The 22232-nt window shown below is 41.0% G+C and overlaps 1 protein-coding gene across 1 annotated transcript in view; it reads right to left on the reverse strand.

The window, feature by feature from the left end:
- LOC132824982 (V-type proton ATPase subunit S1-like) overlaps nucleotides 1–22232 on the reverse strand; it is a 50245-nt gene that overhangs the window by 8245 nt on the left and 19768 nt on the right. The window contains exons 4-7 of the mRNA XM_060839930.1: nucleotides 10554–10735; nucleotides 7357–7397; nucleotides 3422–3507; nucleotides 1183–1424 (exon numbers count right to left, since the gene is read on the reverse strand). Coding sequence (XP_060695913.1) covers nucleotides 1183–1424; nucleotides 3422–3507; nucleotides 7357–7397; nucleotides 10554–10735 — 551 coding nt within the window. The remainder of the gene's footprint in view (nucleotides 1–1182; nucleotides 1425–3421; nucleotides 3508–7356; nucleotides 7398–10553; nucleotides 10736–22232) is intronic.

Consider the following 22232-nt stretch of genomic DNA (forward strand, 5'->3'; position numbering starts at 1 on the left):
ACCATAGTTAAAATATAACAAAAGAAAGAGGAACCTGGAATAACTTAACTCTATTGGAAAAATTATCAGAATAATAAATTATTTTAATACTGAACAGTAACTGTTCCAATATAGTAACATTTCATAAACACACCCTTGGCAAAAGGCAAATTCAGAAAAATAGAAATTATCGCACATGCAACTCCAGCAGCCCAGGATGAAAAGCATCCAGAGAAAACTGAGAGAGAGAGAGTGAGTAGCAGCCAAGGAGAGATTCCTGATGAAGGGCTTATGTGCGAAACATCAATTCTCCTGCTCCTTAGATACTGCCTGACCTGCTGTGAGTTTTGCAGCACCAGACTCTAGACTCTGATCTCCAGCATCTGCGGTCCTCACTTTCTCCCAGGAGAGATTCATTGCTTTCCAATCCTGTCGAGACCCCAGCAATAGCAGCTGAAAGTTAAACCTAAAATCCTTGGTTCTCTGGGAGCTTGACCACACCCATTCAGAATGCTTCTATTGTTCCAGTCTTTAAAATAAAAACACCCACAGTTTAAAACATTGCTTCTCTTCTCATAGATTGTTTGGCACCTGTCCCCTTATCTCTCTCTAAAAGAAACCAGGACAAACACATCTCTTAAAATCACAGCATCATCACAGTAATGATAAGGAAAAACATTTCTTATGCAATGAGTGGTGATAAACTGATGATACCTACCTATACGGTTGTGGTAGCAGAGGTGATCAACAATTTGAAAATGAATTTGGATAGGAACTCAACTGAAATGTATTTGCATGGCTATGGGGATAGAGTGGGTAAATGGGACTGACTGTATTACACCCAGAGAACTGGTAATAGACATGAACGCCCAACTTGCATCTTTCTGTGTCCTAATGCCTCCACTCTAGAATATGAGGTCCAAGTATATGGAAAAAGAATACTTCATAATTATAACCAAATTATAATCAGCAAAATAAAGTAAACAAGATAGCAGGATGGACTCATACCCATACTCTCAACCCCATACACCTCATAAACTTGGACAAACTCATACCCATGCTGGTAAAAGTGCAATTCAGACAGTTGTTACCAGGTATTCAGGAATATGACCTCACATTGCAAATTGTTTAATGAGGTGGGATAAAAATCAGCTGCTCAGACAAAAGGAAGTGATGTCTGTCTTTATTATTTCTTCAACTTACGTGGTATTAGTGGTTGAACACATAGAGTTTGTGGAGTCCACTGAATTGGATATGAAAGTTTTGTTGGTCAAGTCGATCAATGTTCCATTGGCTGTTAATTGCAGTCTGGTTGCATGGAAAAGAATGCATGTATTTGTACCATTTGTTACATTCAGGGGTGGGTACAGCACAGAGCTAGTTGAATCTGTGGTCATTAATCGCCGTCCAGTTTGAACAACTTCATTGCTAGCCTTTCTGATAACCTGAAACAGTAAAGAGAGAATGTCTGGTGAAGCAATTTGCTGACAAACAATGGCAATGTTAACAATGAATCACTCCCTTACTTACCATTTAGATCCCTATTACAGCTAAATAAACCATCATTGCCATGGTACATAGGCTTGCTTCAGTGTGTCCATGTGTTCAATTTTGTAGGCCCTCTGCTGGCCTATCTGAAGATGAGGGGCACATAAAATGACGCATATGACCAGTCTCTTGCCTTTTTGTCCACCATACACTGTCCCTTGTTGATCAGCAGACAGGTAAGGCAGCATGTCCACACTAAGGCCTATTGAGAGCTCTGAAGGAGAGAATTAATGGTCACTTAAAGACCTCATTTTCTCTCAGCTGCCATTCTTTGGTCTGCAAGGAAGGGTGGGGACTGGCAAACATCCCAGCATCTTTCAAAGCACAGGCTTTTGGCAGGCAAGACAGCCAGTACTTCTTCTGGGAGTGGGGGAGGGGTGTCATCTGTGTTCCTTGAAACAAATCTTAATATTATACTCTTCCATGTAACCCTCTACCAGCATCTAAAATCCTCTGCCACTTCTTCTCACTGTCCACATGGGTACTGTTAAATGAAACATACTTTCTTGTTATATTCTTTAAGAGTCAACCACATTGCTGAGGGTCTGGAGTCACATGTAGGCCGGACAATGTAATGATAGCACTTTCCTTCCCTAAAGGACATTAGTCAACCGGGTGGGTTTTTCCGCCAGTCAACAATGGATTCATCGTCATCACTAGACTCTTAATCCCAGCTGTTTTTATTTTGAATTCAAACACCATCTGCCATGGTGGGTTTCAAACCCAAGTCCCCAAAGCATTACCTGGCTCTGTGGATTAATCGTCTACCAATAATACCACTCAGATATCACCTCCCCATACTGATCCGAATCATTTTGTAATCCTCAAGATGGAAGATAACTACAATTTGCATGTTAATTTCCAATTAAATTCTCTTTCACTCTGGGTGAGGTGTGCAGGGAGCTCTAAAGGCCCCAGATTTATCTCAGAACCTACATTAAATCTCTCAATGGGTACATCCTGTCCTTAAGGACCTGCTTTGATTCATTAAACACTATATCCAGCCTAATATTTCAGCAAGGCAGTTGGATATTTCTAGTTGACATGATGTTGACAGAATGTGTCTGCATGTTAGTGTGCATGTATGTATGTCCTTGTGTCCCTGTGCCTGTGACTGTGTGTGCGTATGTGTCTGTGTGCCAAGTAATGCATTTCCCAGTAACTTTTGTCCCTTTTGCACCATTTCTGTTCACAACAATCTTAATCTTGTCGATTCTAAATTAAGACTCACAACATGTCAGGAATACTTTCTATCTACCCCAATCTTCCTGTTTGTAAGTTTACCAAAGTATTTGCTGCTCCTAAGTATCATCCTGGTGCCAAAGAAAAATCACGCAGCGTTCCTCAAAGACTACTGCCTGGTGCCTCTGACATCAATAATTATGAAGTACTTTGAGAGGTTGGTCATGGCTGACATCAACTCCAGTGTCCCAGACTGTCTTGATCCCTTGCAATTTGCCCACCGGCACAGCAGTCTCCCAATCACCCAGCTGTCAGTACTATTTTTGAGAAGGTCAGGTCAGAGACAGGACACGCTGCAAGCTCATGTAATTGAGGGACTGATTCAGGAAGGTTCCAGCATCGCGGCTTCATCCCTTTGGGATCTACCCTCCTCAAACCCCTCATAGTCAGAATGAATACATTCTTAAAGGATCCCACGGAGAATAAAGATTGGAAGAAAATTAAAAGTGGGGGGTTTATACAATTTTTGCTTAGATGGTTTTGAGACATTAATCATCCAATATTGCTTGAAAGTAAAATGAGATAGCAAATTCAAACTATTTATGTAACAAAACATATAAACCATTAATGGCCAATGGGCTGATGCTATATATGGAGGAATTTACAATCATACATTAAAGTTTAGAAATTTTGTTCTTATGCTATTACTCACCACATTGGATCTCAAAGCTGTATAAATGCCAGTAAATGGTAATCTTTTTTTCCTCAAAGTATTGGTCACCATCCCAATCACTTTATCTAGAAATTGAACTGAAATTATTAACGATATCCAGGACATATACTTAAAAACAAAAATAGGGCAGACAATTCTAATGTGATTGAAACACATTGACTTTCCCAAAATGATGAGACTGATTACTGCTGGCATCTGAATGAATGCTCAGCTGATATAAGACATCGGATAAGATATAGGAATGTTCACTTGAGAATGTTCACTTTAGGGCCGCACGGTGGCACAGTCGTTAGCACTGCTGCCTCACAGCGCCAGGGACCTGGGTTCAATTCCCGCCTCAGGCGACTGACTGTGTGGAGTTTGCACGTTCTCCCCGTGTCTGCGTGGGTTTCCTCCGGGTGCTCCGGTTTCCTCCCACAGTCCAAAGATGTGCGGGTCAGGTGAATTTGCCATGCTAAATTGTCCGTAGTGTTAGGTAAGGGGTAAATGTAGGGGTATGGGTGGGTTGTGCTTCGGCGGGTCGGTGTGGACTTGTTGGGCCGAAGGGCCTGTTTCCACACTGTAAGTAATCTAATCTAATCTAATATTTGCACAGCAAATTTGCTAAATACAATCAATTCAGGGTCACCACTTCAAACTCATGCATATATCAAACTGTTATATTTTGCATATGTTTTGAATCATAAAACTCTTACAGTGCAAACAGAGGTCATACAGCCCATCAAGTCTGGACCAACTCTTTAAAGAGCAGCTCACCTGGACCCACTCTATTCCCCGTGCTCCCAAATTTACTAACAGACATACCTTGCACATCCCTGGACGATTTAGCCTGGCCAATCCACTGTGGGAGGAAACTCACATAGACAGGGACAATGTGCAAAGTCCACTTAGACAGTCACCCAAGGGTGGAATCAAACCCAGGTCCCTGGTACTGTGAGGCAGCCTGCCATCCAGTGTAAGTGTTAAGTGAGAAGAACAGCAATTGTTTTACAAATCAGTTATCTGTTCTACATATTTTTTAAATCAATCCCGCTAAAGGTTATAGAACTTGTGCAGATGGGGGTGAAGTGGTATGAGTAGGAGACGGAAGGAAGTAATGAAAAGCAGCGTTTAAATCTTGTCTGAAGTTCTCAGAGATCTATTGAAATAGCTGCTATCTGGAAAGTCTCAGCTCAAGGATGAAATGGGGTTGGAAGTAAACTTTTCATTTAATTTTATCTTTTACTATTTTTGGAGGAGATCAGTGGTTTCTGCAGTTGGAAGACGTGTGTGTGGCGGGAGGCACAAGCAATGTTGACAAAGAAACTTTGTCCTCTTTGCCTAAAGGTTTCACTGAAGTTCACTTCCAGAACGTAGACCTGGAACAAAGATGAACTCACTACTTTAGGCACACATTGCTTTGTTCACTCAAGCATACCTATATCTCAACGCATGCATACAGCGGAAAGGGGAAAGTTGGTGCAGGTCTACAACATTCTTGAGCGGCCCACCTTGTTCTGGAACATTTCCAAAAATGCAACGTAATATTAAGCTGTGGGATGCTATTTGAAACAAATTTCAACTTGTGCTGCAAGCTTTATCAGATTTTTGAATCACAAAAAAAAACACAATTATAAGGTGACAAGAGGAAAAGCAATGCTAATTTTGTGGTAAATCATAAATAAATGTTGCAATGTGGCAAGGAATAGTTCACCTAATTATCTTCAGGCTATATTGTGCCAACAAGTTTCATTGTGAAATACACAATGTCTTCATAAGTAGTTTGTAATTTATACTGACTTAAACGCATGTTAACATTTATATTTTTTGGTGTGAGAGGACATTTGAAGTTTTTTTCATTCCTTCATAGGATGAGGACATCCCTGGCTAGGCCAGCATTTATTGTCCAGAGGGCAATTAAGAGTTAATCACATTGCTGTAGGTCTAGGTCACATTTAGTCCAGACCAGGTAAGGATAGCAGTTTCCTTCCCTAAAGGACATTGGTGAACTAGACGGGTTTTTCTGACAATCGACAATGGATCCATGATCTTTATTAGTTTTCCCATACTATTTCTCATCTATATATTGCCCTCAGCCGCATCACATGAAAACACAGCATTAGATTTCATATGTACATTGAAGACACCCACCTCTATCTCATTAGCACCACTCTCAACTCCTCACTGCAGCTAAATTATCAAACTGATTGTCTGATATCAGACTGCAGAAAATTCCTCCAACTATACATTGGAAAGACTGAAGCCGTTGTGTTTGGTCTCTGTTCCAAACTCTATTTCAGTGTTCCCAAGTTCGTCTCTCCTTCACACACACACACACACACACACACACACACACACACACACACACACACACACACACACACACACACACACACACACACACACACACACACACACACACACAGTCTCTGTCTCTAACCATCATCTGTGATGGAACCAGTCTGCTCACAACCTTGATGTCACATTTGAATTTAAAATGAGCTTCTGACTAATATTTGCATGCCATTATGAAGACTGTGCCTTTCCATCTAAATAATCTGAACTAACATTACCTTATGTCTCAGTTGCTGACAAATCCTCAATAATTCTTTTGCTTGACACCGGACTCTGCCAGTCTACTCCTGGCTGATCTCCCACATTCCATGCCCCAAAAACTTGAGGTCATCCAAAACACTACTGCCCCTGGTTTACTTATCACCTCTGTGCTTGTGGAGAGGCTGAATAGGCTGAGGCTGTTTTCCCTGGAGTATTGGAGGCTGAGGGATGACCTTATAGAGGTTTATAAAATCATGAGGGGCATGGATAGGATAAATAGACAAAGTCTTTTCCCTGGGGTAGGGGAGTCCAGAACTAGAGGGCATAGGTTTAGGGTGAGCAGGGAAAGATATAAAAGAGACCTAAGGGGCAACTTTTTCACGCAGAGGGTGGTACATGTATGGAATGAGCTGCCAGAGGAAGTGGTGGAGGCTGGTCCAATTGCAACATTTAAGAGGCACCTGGATGTGTATATGAATAGTAATGATTGAAAGGAATATGGTCCAAGTGCTGGCAAATGGGACTAGATTAATTTAGGATATCTGGTCGGAATGGACAAGTTGGACCGAAGGATCTGTTTCCATGGTGTAACATCTCTATGACTTCATTACGTGAAAAATTCTCCTTTTGTTTTCAAAACCATTCCCAGCTCTGTATAATCTCCTTCGGCCCTAGTACCTGCCAAGACAGCAGAGTCCTCTAATTCTGGCCTCCTGTGAATCCCCAATTTTGATGTCTCTATTGTTGGTAGTTGCACACTCAGTTGTCTTGGCACTAAGCTCTGGAATATTCTCCCTACATCTCTTAGCTTCTCCTTTCCTGCTTTAGGGAACTCTTCAAAACCTACCTATTTGACCAAAATGTTGGCCATCTGACCTAATATTACTTTAGTCCATATTTTGTTTTTTACTGCTCGTATGAGTTGCTGGGACATTTTATCACATTAAAGGTGCTATATAAATATCTATTTCCACTGCTGTCATCACCTTTAATCAGATGTAAACAGTGACAAGTGTAGACTCTTTAGCAAACTGAACACATGACCCCTAGAAATAAAAGAAAGGAATTCCAAATGAGCTGCTTTTGTAATCTATTCTAAATGAGCCATATCTCAAGGATTTAATATCTTCAGCAATTATTACCCATCAATATTCATATAAAACTCTCTTATTATCTGTCACCATCATCCCCATTATTACCCTGGCCTGTTACCTGCTGCTGGCAAAATCCTACTCCTTCTAGTGTTAATTTAGTAACTATTATATCCTGCAGACTGCTGAAGTACATCTATCAAAACTCACTAAGTAGACAATAAATGGAAATTCAGTCATTAACATATGTAAGACAAGAGAAGGTAGCAAAATTAGAATCAATCATACCATTATCCATTAGTGTCTGTGCCAATTTTGAATCAGTTGAGCTGTTCATTAAGATGGAAACACTTGTTAATATAAATGTGCTACAGTAATAATTATTAATGCAATTGCTCAGCATAATTCAATACTTGCACACTTTGAGGTTTATATTTCAAAATTCATTCATGGCTGATGAACTGGGTCAGCGCCTCTCACAGAGAGTTTTGCTGTACTCTTCGAAGGTTAGTCCGAACTCATTCTGTGTTAGTCCATACCTTTCACCCAGCTGTTACCTGAAACTCCAAGTCGTTGTTAACATTAACATTGCCACACCCCAGTAAACCACTTTGACAGGCAGGGCAAACCAGTTGAGGGTGACCAGTGGATCTGCAACATCAGTGACCTAGAGATTTATCTATCCTAGTATGAGAGGATTGAAACAGGCCAACTGAGCAGATGAAAGCAGTCTATGATTCAATGGTCTTCATGCTAGTGCAGGACCATGTTTGTGAAATGCCTAAAGCGCGATAGGACAAAGAAGATGTCCTGATCACTTGGTGCATCAAGATCTATATCCAAAGATTTTTGTGACTGGACCAATACAAATTAGTTTGAGAAAGCGAGACTGGCAATGCACAGCTCTCCCTCACTCTAATCTAATACAGAGCAGAGAAGCCATGTTCATTGTTGCTCCATCATCTGAATTCCATCCTTTGATGCTCCAAATCTTTTAGTGGTGAGTGAGCAATATTGAAACAAACTTGGAGTCTCAAGGAGCTGGAACTGGTGAACCTGCCCACTGGTGGTTCAGGCCAGAATGTCATATCTCACTGTCGAAAACAGAAGCAGAGGTCAGCAGCTCAGTGTGTGACTGTGCAACCCCTTTGCCAATGAGGAAGGTGCTGGAAAGTATGCTCAAACATTGTTCTGTTTCAACGACTCTTGCCAACATGTTCACAACTGGCCTGGAACCCACTAATGTGGCTTTACATCAGTCTCAAACAAACAATTGTACATGGATGATTGGCAACAGCCAACAGATTTGAGAGAAGAAATGAAAATAGAAAATGCTACAGTAACTCAGCAGGTCTGTCAGCACCTGTGGAGAGAGAGAACTGAAGTTAATATTTCAAGTCTACTATGACTCTTCTTCAGAGACTTGAGGAAAGTATTGTTCTTGCTGGTAGAAAGTTAGCTCAGTAAAATATCTAGATATTCGCCCTCTCTGAGATTCATCTACTGGAACAGAGTGACCTCAAGGAAATCAGTGCAGTTTACACATTCCTTTGGAATGACTGTGGAAAAGAGGAATGATACAAAGCTGGTGCTGGCTTCACTTTCGTGAATCAGTGTTCAGTCAATTAACTTTACCAAGGGTGCCAATGGTCATCTCATGCTGCTTCATTGCACCATTGTAGCAGGCTCAGGACAGAATGTTAGCATGAGGGCGAGGTGGTTTATTTAAATGGCAAGCAACTGGGAAGTCAAGGCCATTTCTATGGACCAAGTGGAGATGTTATCCCAAGCAGTCACTCAGTTTGCGTCCATGTGCCCAAAGATAAAGGCGGCCAAATTGTGAGCAGTGAATAGAGTGGATTAGATTGTATTAATTACAAGTAACTTGTTGCTTCACCTAAGAGTTGTGGTTGGACCCTTGGACAGCGAAGAGTGAGGAGGTGAAAGGGCAAGTGATATACCTGCCGTGATTACAAGCCAAAGTGCCAATGGGAGAGTGAGAGCACATTAGGAGTGATGGAGGAGTGTGCTGTGGTGTTGCAGAGGGAATGGTGTCTGCAGAATGCTAACAATAGTGGGGGGAGGCAAGAGCTAAATGAGCCTCACTTCAGCGGCTCGGGCATATACACAGGATAGAAGGTGGCTACCTCTCCAAGAACGTGTTATACAGGAAGGCAGCCCATGCCAAAATACCAGTGAGCTATCCAAAACTCCAATTCAAGGATGCTGTCAAAAGAGAAATGGAACTGTCAACATCAATCCTGACAAGTGGGAAGCTTGAGCTGACAATCCAAGAGAATGGCAAATCCAGCTCTGGGCACAAGCATGCTATCCCTGGTTCACCAGGACAATGAAATGTGGTTTCAGAAGCTTCAAAGCAGATGGCAGCCCACAAACAACATGCTCGTAGAGATTTTCCTACAACTCTGACAAAGGCGAAAGTCCTCTGTGTGACACTTGTGGGAGAGTCTGCTCACCTAGAATCTCTTTTTCAGACATCAATAGACATGCTGCAGATAACCTAATCAAAAGACTGAAATGATACATTCTCTGTTCTTCCCCATGAAGATAGAATTTCACAAGATTATACATTTAAGATTCATCATAGGTTTTTTTTTGCGCTTCTTTTCAAGGTCACATTTATATGTTTGCGGACAAACAGCTCTGAATCAAATATCAAATGAATTAACTTTATCATCATCTACTTTATCATCAGGTTTATAATCACATTTGATGCATTAGAATTTAGTGATGTGATTCTACAATTAACACTTTGACATACTGGATATAGATTTGCTCGCTGAGCTGGAAGTTTCGTTTTCAGATGTTTCATCACCATATTCGGTAACATCTTCAGTGAGCCTCTGGATGAAGCACTGGTGGTGTCACCCGCTTTCTATCCATATGTTTGAGTTTCCTAGGGTTAGTGATGGCATATCCTGTGTTGACATTATTTCCTATGGTGATGTCACTTTCTGTCTTTTTTCTTAGGGGGTGGTAAAAAGGATCCAAGTCAATGTGTTTGTTGATAGAGTTCCAGAACTCTATCAACAAACACATTGACTTGGATCCCATTTACCACCCCATGAGAAAAAGCACAGGAAATTACATTACAATAGGAAATGACATCACCAACCCAAGGAAACTCAAACATATAAATAAAAAGTGGGTTACACCACCAGTGCTTCATCCGGAGGCTCACAAAAGATGTTACCGAATATGGTGATGAAACATCTGAAAATGAAACTTGCAGCTCAGCGATCAAACCCACATCCAGAACCTCAACATGAGCGACAAATTTTCTCAAAACACACTAACTTTGAGATACCTTTAGTAACAATGAAAGGATCAAAGACAAAATCTCATTGAATGTTTCAAATGCTTTATAAGAGAACTTGCTATTCAGATGTTCCTTTATCAAGTCACAATTTAAAAATGAGGTGCCAATGCACCTGGTGGAAATGGTTAGGTACTTAAAAACATACCTGTCAGCTGCTGCTAAATTTATGATGAATAAGTTTGGTTTTGAAGTATTTATTTCCAGTTCTGACTTGTCAAGTTGGTCAATTTTAACTTTGGTCCAATTTTGATATTCTTGCAGATGTTTAATAGCTCTCTGATCAACTGCTGGCAGAACGAGGGATGAGTTGGAGGATTCAAGCAATTGCTGAAAAAAATACATTTGACGGATCAAATCCAGAGGATAAACTTCACAAATCAATTTGTCTGTTAAGGGAAACATTGAAAAGACTGACCAGACACCAACCACAATGGTATATATTTTGTTCTGTGGGTTTATGGATTTCAAAATAGTCAAACTGAAACACATTTATTCCTTTATGACAAGACATATTAGATTACTTACAGTGTGGAAACAGGCCCTTCAGCCCAACAAGTCCACACCAACCCGCCAAAGTGCAACCCACCCTTACATTTACCCCTTACCTAACACTACAGGCAATTTAGCATGGCCAATTCACCTTACCCACACATCTTTGGACTGTGGGAGGAAACCGGAGCACCCAGAGGAAACCCACGCAGACACGGGGAGAATGTGCAAACTCCACACAGTCAGTCGCCTGAGGCGGGAATTGAACCCAGGTCTCTGGCGCTGTGAGGCAGCAGTGCTAAACCACTGTACCACCGTGCCGCCCACAATTATTCTCCTACTCTAAAGTTGTAGATGTAGTGAAATAACTATAACCTGTCAATATCTGGAAAGGCCTTAATAAGAAATGTTTAATGTTTTGTATTTGGACTGGAACCACACAGAAATTTTTAAAAATAACTACAGGTTATGGGAGCAAGTTAAAGTAGATGCTCGAATCTGTACTGTAAACAAAAAAAAATGCTACAAATCACAGTGGGTCAGGCAGCAGCCATGGAGAGAGTGCAAGCTAACGTTTCGAGTCTTGATGACTCTTCATCAGGGCATAAAGTACCACAGATGCTAGAAATAGGAAACTAAAACAGAAAGTGTTGCAGAAACTCAGCAGGTCTGGCAGCAGATTGTGGAGAGAAAGTAGAGATAATATTTCAGGTCCAGTGACCCTTCTTCAGAACTCTGTTTGTACCAAATACAAAATGTTTTCTGAATTTCCGTTTTTAAAATTAGAAGTTAGCAGTTCAAAGGAAGGCCAAGTAGGTCTCTTGCCCTGTTGTCCCTGTGCTTTGCTGTTATACAGGTTTGCATGATATGCCATTGCAGATTATACAAAGGGGATCAGGGAGAGGAAACTTGGATGCATCTTAACAATTTATAATATTGGAAATAGTCATGTAAATCACACAGTAACCTAAAACAACATGTGGGTAAATCTTATTGTTTAGATCATTTGGGTCAGGACTAGAATGGGGATGGGTTTTGTGGGGAAAATGGACTATTTAGAGGAAACCAGTTAAGCCTAAAAAATCAAATTGACTCTAATTAATTAGATTCCCTACAGTGTGGAAACAGGCCCTTCGGCCCACACCAACCCCCCCGAAGAGTAACCCACCCAGACCTATTTCCCTCTGACTAATGTACCTAACATGATGGGCAAGTTAGCATGGCCAATTCACCTGACCTGCAGATCTTTGGATTGTGGGAAGAAACTGGAGCAAACCCACACAGACACAGGGGCAATGTGCAAACTCCACACAGACAGTTGCCCAAGGCTGGAATCAAACCCAGGTACCTAGCACTGTGAAGCAATAGTGCTAACCATTGAGCCACCATCCCACTAATTAAGAAACTTCTAAACTGAAAAATGGGAGGCTGATGACAAAGAAGCATAAGCTAACCAAAAAATATATAATAACTGGTTAAGACCATAAGACATAGGAGCAGAACTTAGGCCTTTCAGTCCATTGAGTCTGCTCTGCCATTCATGGCTGATAAGCTTCAACCCCATTCTCCCTCTTTCTCCCTGTAACCCTTGATCCCTTTATCGATCTCCATCTTAAATACACTCAATGACCTGGCCTCCACAGCCTTCTGTGGCAATGGTTGTGACGTAGGAGGTGATGATAAGGAACAAAATTTACTAACAGTCCTTTGGTAGGAGACCTTGACTATTGCTGAGAAAATACACATTTGGTCTATTGTTCATTCTACACTCATCTGGACAAATTAAAAATCTGCCTATCTTAGACTTGAATATACTTAATGAGCCAGCCACAACAACCCTGTCTGTCACGAATTCCCTAATCTCTCAGAGTAGAAATTTCTCCTCATCTCTACTTTAAATGTGTGATTCCTTATTCTGAGATGATGCCTTCTTGTACTCAACACTCACATGAGAGGAAACAACTTACCTGCATTTACCTTGTCAAGTCCCCTAAATATTTTATATGTTTCAATTAAGGTCCCTCATATTTTTCTATATTCCAGTGAATACAGGCCTAATCTACACAATTCTCCTCATAATATAGTCCCTTCATACCTGGTATCAGTCTATTGAATCTTCTTTGGACTGTTTCTATTACCAGCATATCTTTCCTTAGATGAGGGGTCCAAACTGCTCACAGGATTCCATCTGTATTCTGACTGGTACCTTTTTAATGAAATCTCTCTGCTTTTAGGTTCCATTCTGTTAGAATAAAGACCAAAATTTCGTGAATCTAATTGCTAGCTTTTTGTGGTTCATGGAGGTGTTTTCTCAAATCCCTGTATGCTGCCACTTTCTGTAGTCTTTCTCCATTTAAATAACATTCAGCTCCTCTATTTTTCCCGCCAAAGTGCATAACCTCACATTTAGCCATGTTATATTCCATCTGCCAAATTTTTACCCATTTGCTTAAACTTCCTACATCCCTCTACAGACCTTTTTGTAACAACATGGAGATGAAATATAATCAAAAGTTTGGTGGCGTGCAAGAGCTGAGGGATTTAGATGTGCAGAAATTTACCAGGATAATATCAGAGTTTGGAACGTCAGTTGTATGGAATAGATAGAGCAGCAGGGATTGTTATCCTTCAAGCAGAGAAGATTAAGAGGAACTTCACTGAGATATTTAGAATTATGAGTGGCTTTGATTGATCAAGTAAGAACAAATGGTTTCCTCTGTTAACTGGATCAGTAACGAGAGTTCATAAATTTAAACTAATTAATGTAAGAACTCGAGGGGAAGTGAGGTGAAATTTCTTCACACATTGGGTTGCTATGATGTGGAACATAAAACTGAAGGGATTGTGGGAGCTGATTCTAGAAGAACAATCAAATGGACATGTACTTGAAGAGGCCTATTTTATAGGGTAATGGGGTAAAAGCATGCACCTGGGGCTAGAATGGACAAACCTTTCAAACTGGTAACACTGGGCTGAGACTTCCTCGGATGCTCACAAATTCCATGATTCTATATTTTAAAAACTTATAATCAATTTTTAAATAATGTCACAGTTCAAGCATCATGACAGTAATTTAGTCACTTTATAGAAAAGCAAAATAAAATTATTAAAGGTCACTGCGGTTCCCTTTTCTTTTTATATATGCAAGTACAGTTTCTCAAATCCAATAACATCATGACCGGGGCTGTGTCAGACTTTGATTCTTACAGAAGTTGGATGCTTAGGCCTTGGTTCAAGCCTATGTGGGATGGGTGGCGTCAGAGGTTGCTGGAAGCATGACATCCAAGTGATGAAGCAGCTAATGGGTCTGGTTACCATGTCATATCAAGCTGATCTGTCTGGATCGGCTAATTTTAATCATGAAGAAATCAAAATGATGCACAGTCCAACGTAAAAAATCACTGGTTATCAGATTACTCTGGTTCTTAGACAGCCGGTTTGTGAAAGTGTACCTGTATAAGAAAAAGATGATTGTCAATATGACCATGATCTGTTTTGACTGAGATGAGGAGGAACTTCTTCACTTAAAGAGTTATGCATCTTTGGAAGGGTCTACCCCAGCCAGCTATGGATACTCAAAGATTGAGAATATTCAAGAAAGAGGCTGATATATCTTTGGGTATGAGGGTTTTGGAAGAGTACAAAAAGGTGTGGTTAAATATCAGATTAAAACTGTGAATTTCTTGAATTACAAAGCAGGTTTGAAGAGTCAAATGATCTCCTGGAACTCTATTTCTCATGTTCTTGGGTATTAAAAACAATCAGTTCTGCTAGAACATGAGAGTTCCATTCTCATGCAATCCCGTGTTATAAAAAATCATCTAATGACAGCACCACTTAAACTAATGGGGCTGAAATTGCATTATAACTAATACACACTTTAAAACCTCATGCTTTAGAAACAGTGCCCCCAATCCGTCAATCATGTCATAGTAAATTTGTATAATGCGCATTACAGCAGAATGACCTGTAATTTATTACAACCATCCACAGTGAATATACTGGGGGCTAATTTCCTTTGCATTTTAAAAGTTCAGCACATTTTCCTTAGTTTCTTACATGTTTATACTGTAATCTGTAGTTCATCATTTAACTCTGGACAGAAAATATGCAGCATAACATGTATGAGAGTTATTATTCCACAGCTAATAGAACTGAGACGAGTAAACCAAAAATTAATTGTTCTCTGGTAGGTAAAACTTGACAAACACCATGGTATTTATTAGGTGTTATGCTGTTGGTATTATCAGATTTCCAGCCTTCGTGTGCTTTTCACTGTTATCTTTTTGCTATTTCACATTTTTTTCTCCCATTACTGTTAATGAATTTAGGCATCACAATTTTGATCGCAGAGAATGTGCTGCCAGCTCAGATTCTGATTGTCCATTGTTACATTTTTATCAAAACTAACAGAAGAACTTTTCTTCCTCTTCATTTCCCTTTCAGCCATTTTGTCCCTTGCTGTAGATCAATTCTCATAAAAGCTGTCAAGTAAATTCCATTAGAAATGAACAGTTGAGAATCTTTTCAGTACTATGTATAAATGAGCGAGCTTTTTTTTTTACCTTTCTTGCTATTCTCAATATGTACAAGGAGCTCCATTTTAATCGGCACAATGCCATGTTTGTGACATTTTGTAGGTTTCAATTTAACTGCATGACAAAAGGTCGGCCTAAAGTGAAGACTTCATTCATACCTTATTAGACCACTGGAACTCAAGTGAGAGAAAAAAACATCTCTAAGTATCCTGTGCTGTCAATGCCATGGACAATCCTGTTTACTAATGAAATTGATTTAATTGTTTGTGATAGGTCACACAGTTAACTGGAAAAACTATTCAGGACTTTATGAATCATCTTGTCAGTGACTGAAAGCTTACATTCAAACATAAATTAATTGTGAGAAATCAATCCTTTTGTCTAGCCCTTCCCATAAGGGTACTAATAAACGCATAGCACAGTGGTTAGCACTGCTACCTCATAGCACCAGGGACCCAGGTTTGATTCCAGCCTCGGATGACTGCCTGTGTGGCGTTTGCACATTCTCCCCGTGTCTGCGTGGGTTTTGTTCCACGTGCTTTTGTTTCCTCCTACCGTCACAAAGATATAGGAGGTTAGGTGGGTTAGCCATGTTTAAATTGCCTGTAGTGTGCAGGCTAGGTGCATCAGCTATGGGAAATGCAGCTTTATAAGGATGGGTCTCGGTGGGATAATCTTCAGAGGGTCAGTCTAGACTTGGTGGGCCAAAAGACCTTTTCCCATACTATAAGTGTGGTGCAGTGGTATTTCCTCTATCTCTGAGCTAGGAGGCCCAGGTTTATGTCTCACCTACTGTAGAGGTTGGTCAGAAAATACCTTTTTAACATTGCCAGTTAGATCTTGGTTTATCAATGGCTTGAATCTTGCAATCAAGTCACAGAGTTTTAACTTTCTTATGGTCATTAATATTTAAAAGGCAAGTCCATGGCAAATGTTTCATTCTGATTTGAACTCATCCTTTAGAAGTCCTTATAGACACTATTTTGAGGGCCATGTCATTAATGTTTGCTAGCAAGAATTAATAACTGCAACCTGTAATCTGGAGTGATGTTTTAGTCAATTATAGGGGCAGCATGTGTAATGAATTGTCCAAATTTTACTTTGTTTGGAAAGGAATCTATTCATCTTGGTTTAATGAGTTTTGCTTAAAAGATAAAGGCTGTTCCAATGCCTATGAAATCAATCTCCTTCATGAATCCCATTCCCAAAATTGCTGGATGCAGGAGAAAATGAGGACTAGAGATGCTGGAGATCAGAGTGAAAGAGTGTGGTGCTGGAGTAGCACAGCCGGTCAGGCAGCATCCGAGGAGCAGGAGAATCGAAACTCTTTTGCTCCTCAGATGCTGCCTGACCGGATGTTGAGTGCATACAAGGAAAGACAGGCGATCAGTGTTGTAAATGCTCAATAGCCTGGGTTTATGGAATATTGGCCAGCAGGAAGCTACTACTGCACTTTGAGACCTGGCTGGTATCTACATCTAAAAAGCTGAAGGGAAGCTTTTAAAAACCAACAGAGGATAACTAAAAAAGTGATAAGTGGGAAAAGATGAAATATGAGGGGAAACTAGCTAGTAATGTAAAAGAAGATTGCAACAGTTTTTCTTAGATATCTAAAAGGTAAGAGAGAAGCAAGAGTGGACATTGTATCACTGGAAAATGAGACTGGAGGAGTATTAATGGGGAATAAAGAAATGGCAGAGGAATTAAATAGGTGTTTTGCAAACACTTTCACAGCAGAAGACACCAGCAAGGTATCAGAGCTTCATGAGAGGTGGGAGCAGAGGTGAGTGTGGTGGCCATCACTAAGGAGAGGTGTTTGGGCAAGCTGAAAGGTCTAAAGGCAGATAAATCATCCGACCAGATGGACTACACCCCTGAATTCTGGAGAAGGTAGCTTACGAGCTTGTGAAGGCATTGGTAGAGATCTTTCAGGAACCACTGAGTCAGGGAAGATCCCAAAGACTGGAAAATGGTGAATGTAATTCCTTCATTTAACAAGGGAGGGAGGCAGAAGACATGAAACAATAGTCTGGTTAGCCTAACATTGGCCATTGGCAAGATTTTAAAGTCCATTATCAAGGATGAGATTGCAGAGGACATGGTAGAAGTGCCTGGCAAATTAAAGAGTCAGCATGTCTCCATCAAGGGGATGTCATGCCTGACAAATCTTTAAATTCTTTGAGGAGGTAATGAGCATGTTAGACAAAGGAAAACCAGTGGATGTGAATTAAGGCCTTTGACAAGGTTCCTCACGGGGGCTGCGAAATGAGATAAAGCCTGTGGTGTTGGGGGTAAGGTACTGACATGGATAAAGGATTGGCTGACTGGCAGGAGGCAGAGAGCTGGGGATAAAGGGGTCTTTCTCAGGATGGCAGCCGGAGACTGGTGTTGCAACAGGGTTTGGTGTTGGAAACACAACTTTTCACGTGGTAAACTAACAATCTGGATGAAGGTACTGAGGGCATTGTTGTTAAATGTGCAGATGACACAAAGATAAGCGGAGGGACAGATAGTGTTGAGGAAGGTTGCAGAAGGACTTGATGAGGCTAGGATAATTGGCAAAAAGTGGCTGATGGAATACAGTGTAGGAAAGTGTGAGGTTATGTACTTTGGTGGGAAGAATAGAGGCATAGACTATTTCCTAAATGGGGACAGGCTTCAGAAATCTGAAACACAAAGGGACTTGAGATTCTTAGATTAGGATTGTCTTAAGGTTAACATTCAGTTTCAGTTGGCATTTAGGAAATCAAATGCAATGTTAGCATTCATTTCATGAGGGCTATAATCCAGAAGCAAGAGCATACTGCTAAGGCTTATAAAGCTCCAGTCAGGCTGCATTTGGAATATTGTGAGCAGTTTTGGGCTCCTTGTTTAAGGAAGGCTGAGTTGGTATTGTAGGAGTTCCAGAGGAGGTTTACTAGAATGATCCCGGGGATGAAGGCCTCGTCATATGAGGAGCACTGAGGTCTCTGGGGTTTAGAAGGATGAGATGAGGAGTCTGACTGAAACTTACAGAATACTGAGAGGCCTGGATAGAGTGGACATGGAGAAGATATTTCCACTACTAGGACAGACTAGGACCTGAGGGCACAGTCTCAGAGAGAAGGGATGACCCTTTAGAACTGAGATGAGGTGGAATTTCTTCAACCAAAGGCTGGTTAGTCTTTGAAACTCATTGCCGCTGTGGAGGCTGCGTCATTGAGTGTGTTTAAGACAGAGATAGATAGATCCTTGATTAGTAAGAGGATAAAGGATTACGGGGAGAAGGCAGGAGAATGGGATTGACAAATATATCAGTCATGATCAAATGATGAAGCAGACTTGAGAGACTGAATTGCCTAATTTTGTTTCTATATCTTTTATACTTATGGTCATACAGCAACATGTCCAATCCCTTGACTGATAACTATTGACAACTTTAGCAAGCCTCCTTGCTTAATCTCAGTGTTTTTTTAGGCAAGATAGAAACTTTTTCATCCTTACAGTTCAGGCTTGGGGCGAAATGCAAAAATGCACTCAAGGCAATGCAAGTTGTTGTAAAGTGAGTATATGCTAAGAGAGTAAGAGAGGAGCCTTGAGGTGTATTCAAGTCAAATCAATCAATAGGTTCCTGTACCCATATGCAAAGTGTCCTGGCAAGTCATTACAATGAAAATGGCTGTGCTCTCCACAATGCAACATTGAGGTGCAGAATAGTATTTTATGTGGATCAGACGCTATGGTAAGGCTGACACATGTCTATTGCCAAATTCTGTAGACAGATAGGGCTTGAATGGTCGCTACTCTCAGATCATGCCCTCAGATGTGACTAATGCCCATGGTGGAGGGCTGGAGGAGCAAGTGGCGCGTTGGAGGCACCAAGTAAATGCTTTGATTTTCATGTTAGGAATTGTTGCTGTCTACTTTCTATCCAGTGGGAGGTAGAATGGGAAACTGCATATCAGAGAGGTGAGAGTTACTAACAATGGCACACTAACGTATGCTCTGGATGTAAATAGGCCTCTCACCATTTAATACTGAGATACCTGTCTCACTGTTCAAGGCTGGCTTGGCAATAGGACATTTGGCCTCAGTGTTGAGAAACTCCCTACTGCTGTTCTCACCCTATTTATTGAACTTTCTTTCCAATGCCATATTGCTCAGTGTTGGGAAGATTCCAGCCATGATATGGGCATTTATCTCATCACTTTTATTGGGAGATTGGTTTGTGCAAATTATAATCATCAAAAATATTTAATTGCCTGTAGAGTGCTTTGACCATCCCATACAAACTGATAATTTTTTTAAAAAGGAAGCCAATAGAAAGAAAATCAGTGGGAAAGAGTTCAATTTTTTGAACGTCAAGGCAGCAAATCAACTTATCAGCATAATCCATTCATTAACTGGTGAAGTTTATCATATTGGAGAGGGGGTAGAAAAGCTTCACCGGGATGTTGCAGGATTGGAGGGTTTGAGTGATGAGGAGAGGCTGAATTGGCTGAGACTTTTTATCCTGGAGTGTCGGAAGCTGAAAGATGACCATATGGAGGGCTATAGGATCATGAGAGGCATGTTTGGATGAATAGCAAGGTCTTTTTCCCAAGAGTAGTGAAGTTCAAAACAAGAGGGCATATTTATAAGGTAAGAGGAGAAAGATTTAAAAGGGACCTGAGGAGAAAGCTTTTCACACTGAGGGTGGTTCATATGTAGAGTGAACTGCCAGAGGAAGTAGTAGATGCAGATATGGTTACAACATTTAGAACATAGAACACAGAAAACTACAGCACAGAACAGGTCCTTAGGTCCACGAAGTTGTGCCGAGGTTTAATCCTAATGTAAAATATTCTAACTTAACCTATGCACCCCTCAACCCACTGCTATCCATGTGCATTGTCCAGCAGTCGCTTAAATGTCCCCAATGACTCTGCTTCCAACACCACAGCTGGCAACGCATTCCATACATTCATAATTCTCTGCGTAAAGAACCTACCTCTGACGTCCCCTTTATACCTTCCTTTTAATATCTTCAAACAATGACTCCTCGTACCAGACAATCCTGCCCTGGGGAAAAGTCTTTGGCTATTGACTCTTTCTATTACTCTCATTATTTTGGATACCTTGATCGGGTCTCCTCTCTTCCTCCTTCTCTCCAGAGAGAAAAGTCCAAGCTTATTCAACCTTTCTTCATAAGGCAAGCTCTCCAGTCCAGGCAGCATCCTAGCAAACCTTCTTTGCACCCACTCCAAAGGCTCTGTATCTTTCCGAGAGTCAACCAAAACTGGACACAATATTCCAAGTGTGGTCTCACCAGGGACTTGTAGAGCTGCAGCAAAAACTCGCAGCTCTTAAACTCGATCCCTCATTAATGAAAGCCAAAAAACTATATACTTTCTTAACAACCCTATCCACTTGGGTGGCAACTTTGAGGGATCTATGTACTTGCACACCCAGATCCCTCTGTTCCTCCACACTGCCAATAATCCTGTCTTTAATCCTACATTTAGCATTCAAGTTTGATCTTCCAAAATGCATCACTTCGCATTTATCCAGGTTGAACTCCATCTGCCATTTCTCAGCCCAGCTCTGCATCCTGTCTATGTCACGCTGCAGCCTGCAGTAGCCCTCAATACTATTGATGACACCTCCAAACTTTGTGTCATGTGCAAACTTACTAACCTACCCCTCAACCTTCTCACCCAAGTCATTTATAAAAACTACAAAGAGCAGAGGCCCAAGAAGAGAGGCCTGCAGAACCCCATTCAACACTGACCTCCAGGCAGAATACTTTCCATCTACAACCACTCTCTGCCTTCTGTCAGCCAGCCAATTCTGAATCCAGATAGCCAAATCTCTCTGTATCCCATACTTCCTGACTTTATGAATGACCCTGCTATGGAGAACCTTATCAAATGCCTTGTTGAAGTCCATATACACCACATCCACTGCTCGAACTTTGTCAACCTGTCTTGTCACCTCGTCAAAGAACTCAATAAGATTTGTGAGGCATGACCTGCCCCTCACAAAGTCATGCTGACTGCCCTTAATCACACTATGTTTTGCCAAATAGTCATAAATCCTATCCTTCAGCATTCTTTCCAAACTTTTGCTGACCACAAACCTAAGACTAACTGGTCTGTAATTGCCAGAGATTTCCCTAATACCTTTCTTGAAAAGAGGAACAACATTCGCCTCCTACCAATCCTCCAGTACGACTCCCGTGGAGAGTGAGAAGGCAAATATCCTCGCCAGCAGCTTAGCAGCCTCTTTTCTCACTTCCCAGAGCAGTCTAGGATAGATCTGGTCTGGCCCTGTGGACTTATCAATCTTAATGTTTTCCAAAATCTCCAGCACATCAACTTCATCAATCTTGATCTTGTCAAGATTGTATTCCAGCTCCTCAAAGTTTTCAATCATAACAAGGTCCCTTTCCTTGGTGAAAACCAAAACAAAAAACTCATTTAGGGCTTCTCCTATCTGCTCAGACTCCACGCACAAGTTCCCTCCGCTATCCCTGATCAGCCCTACCTTCTCCCTGATCATTCTCTTATTCCTCACGTATAAGTAAAATGCCTTTGGGTTCTCCCTAATCCTTCTTGCCAAGCCTTTTTTGTGCCCCCTCCTGGTTCTCATCAGTCATGTCTGAGCTCCATGCCTGTAATCCTCTAAAGGTGTGTTCGATCCTTGCTTCCTCCACCCTACGTAAGCTGCCTTCTTTCTTTTGATGAGAAGCTCCTCTGTTCTCATCATCCAAGGTTCCTTAATCTTATCCCTTCTTACCTGCCTCAGAGGAACACATTTGTGCATCACTCGCAACAACT

This window comes from Hemiscyllium ocellatum, chromosome 19 (assembly GCF_020745735.1).
Source record: "Hemiscyllium ocellatum isolate sHemOce1 chromosome 19, sHemOce1.pat.X.cur, whole genome shotgun sequence".
Lineage (NCBI taxonomy): Eukaryota > Metazoa > Chordata > Chondrichthyes > Orectolobiformes > Hemiscylliidae > Hemiscyllium > Hemiscyllium ocellatum.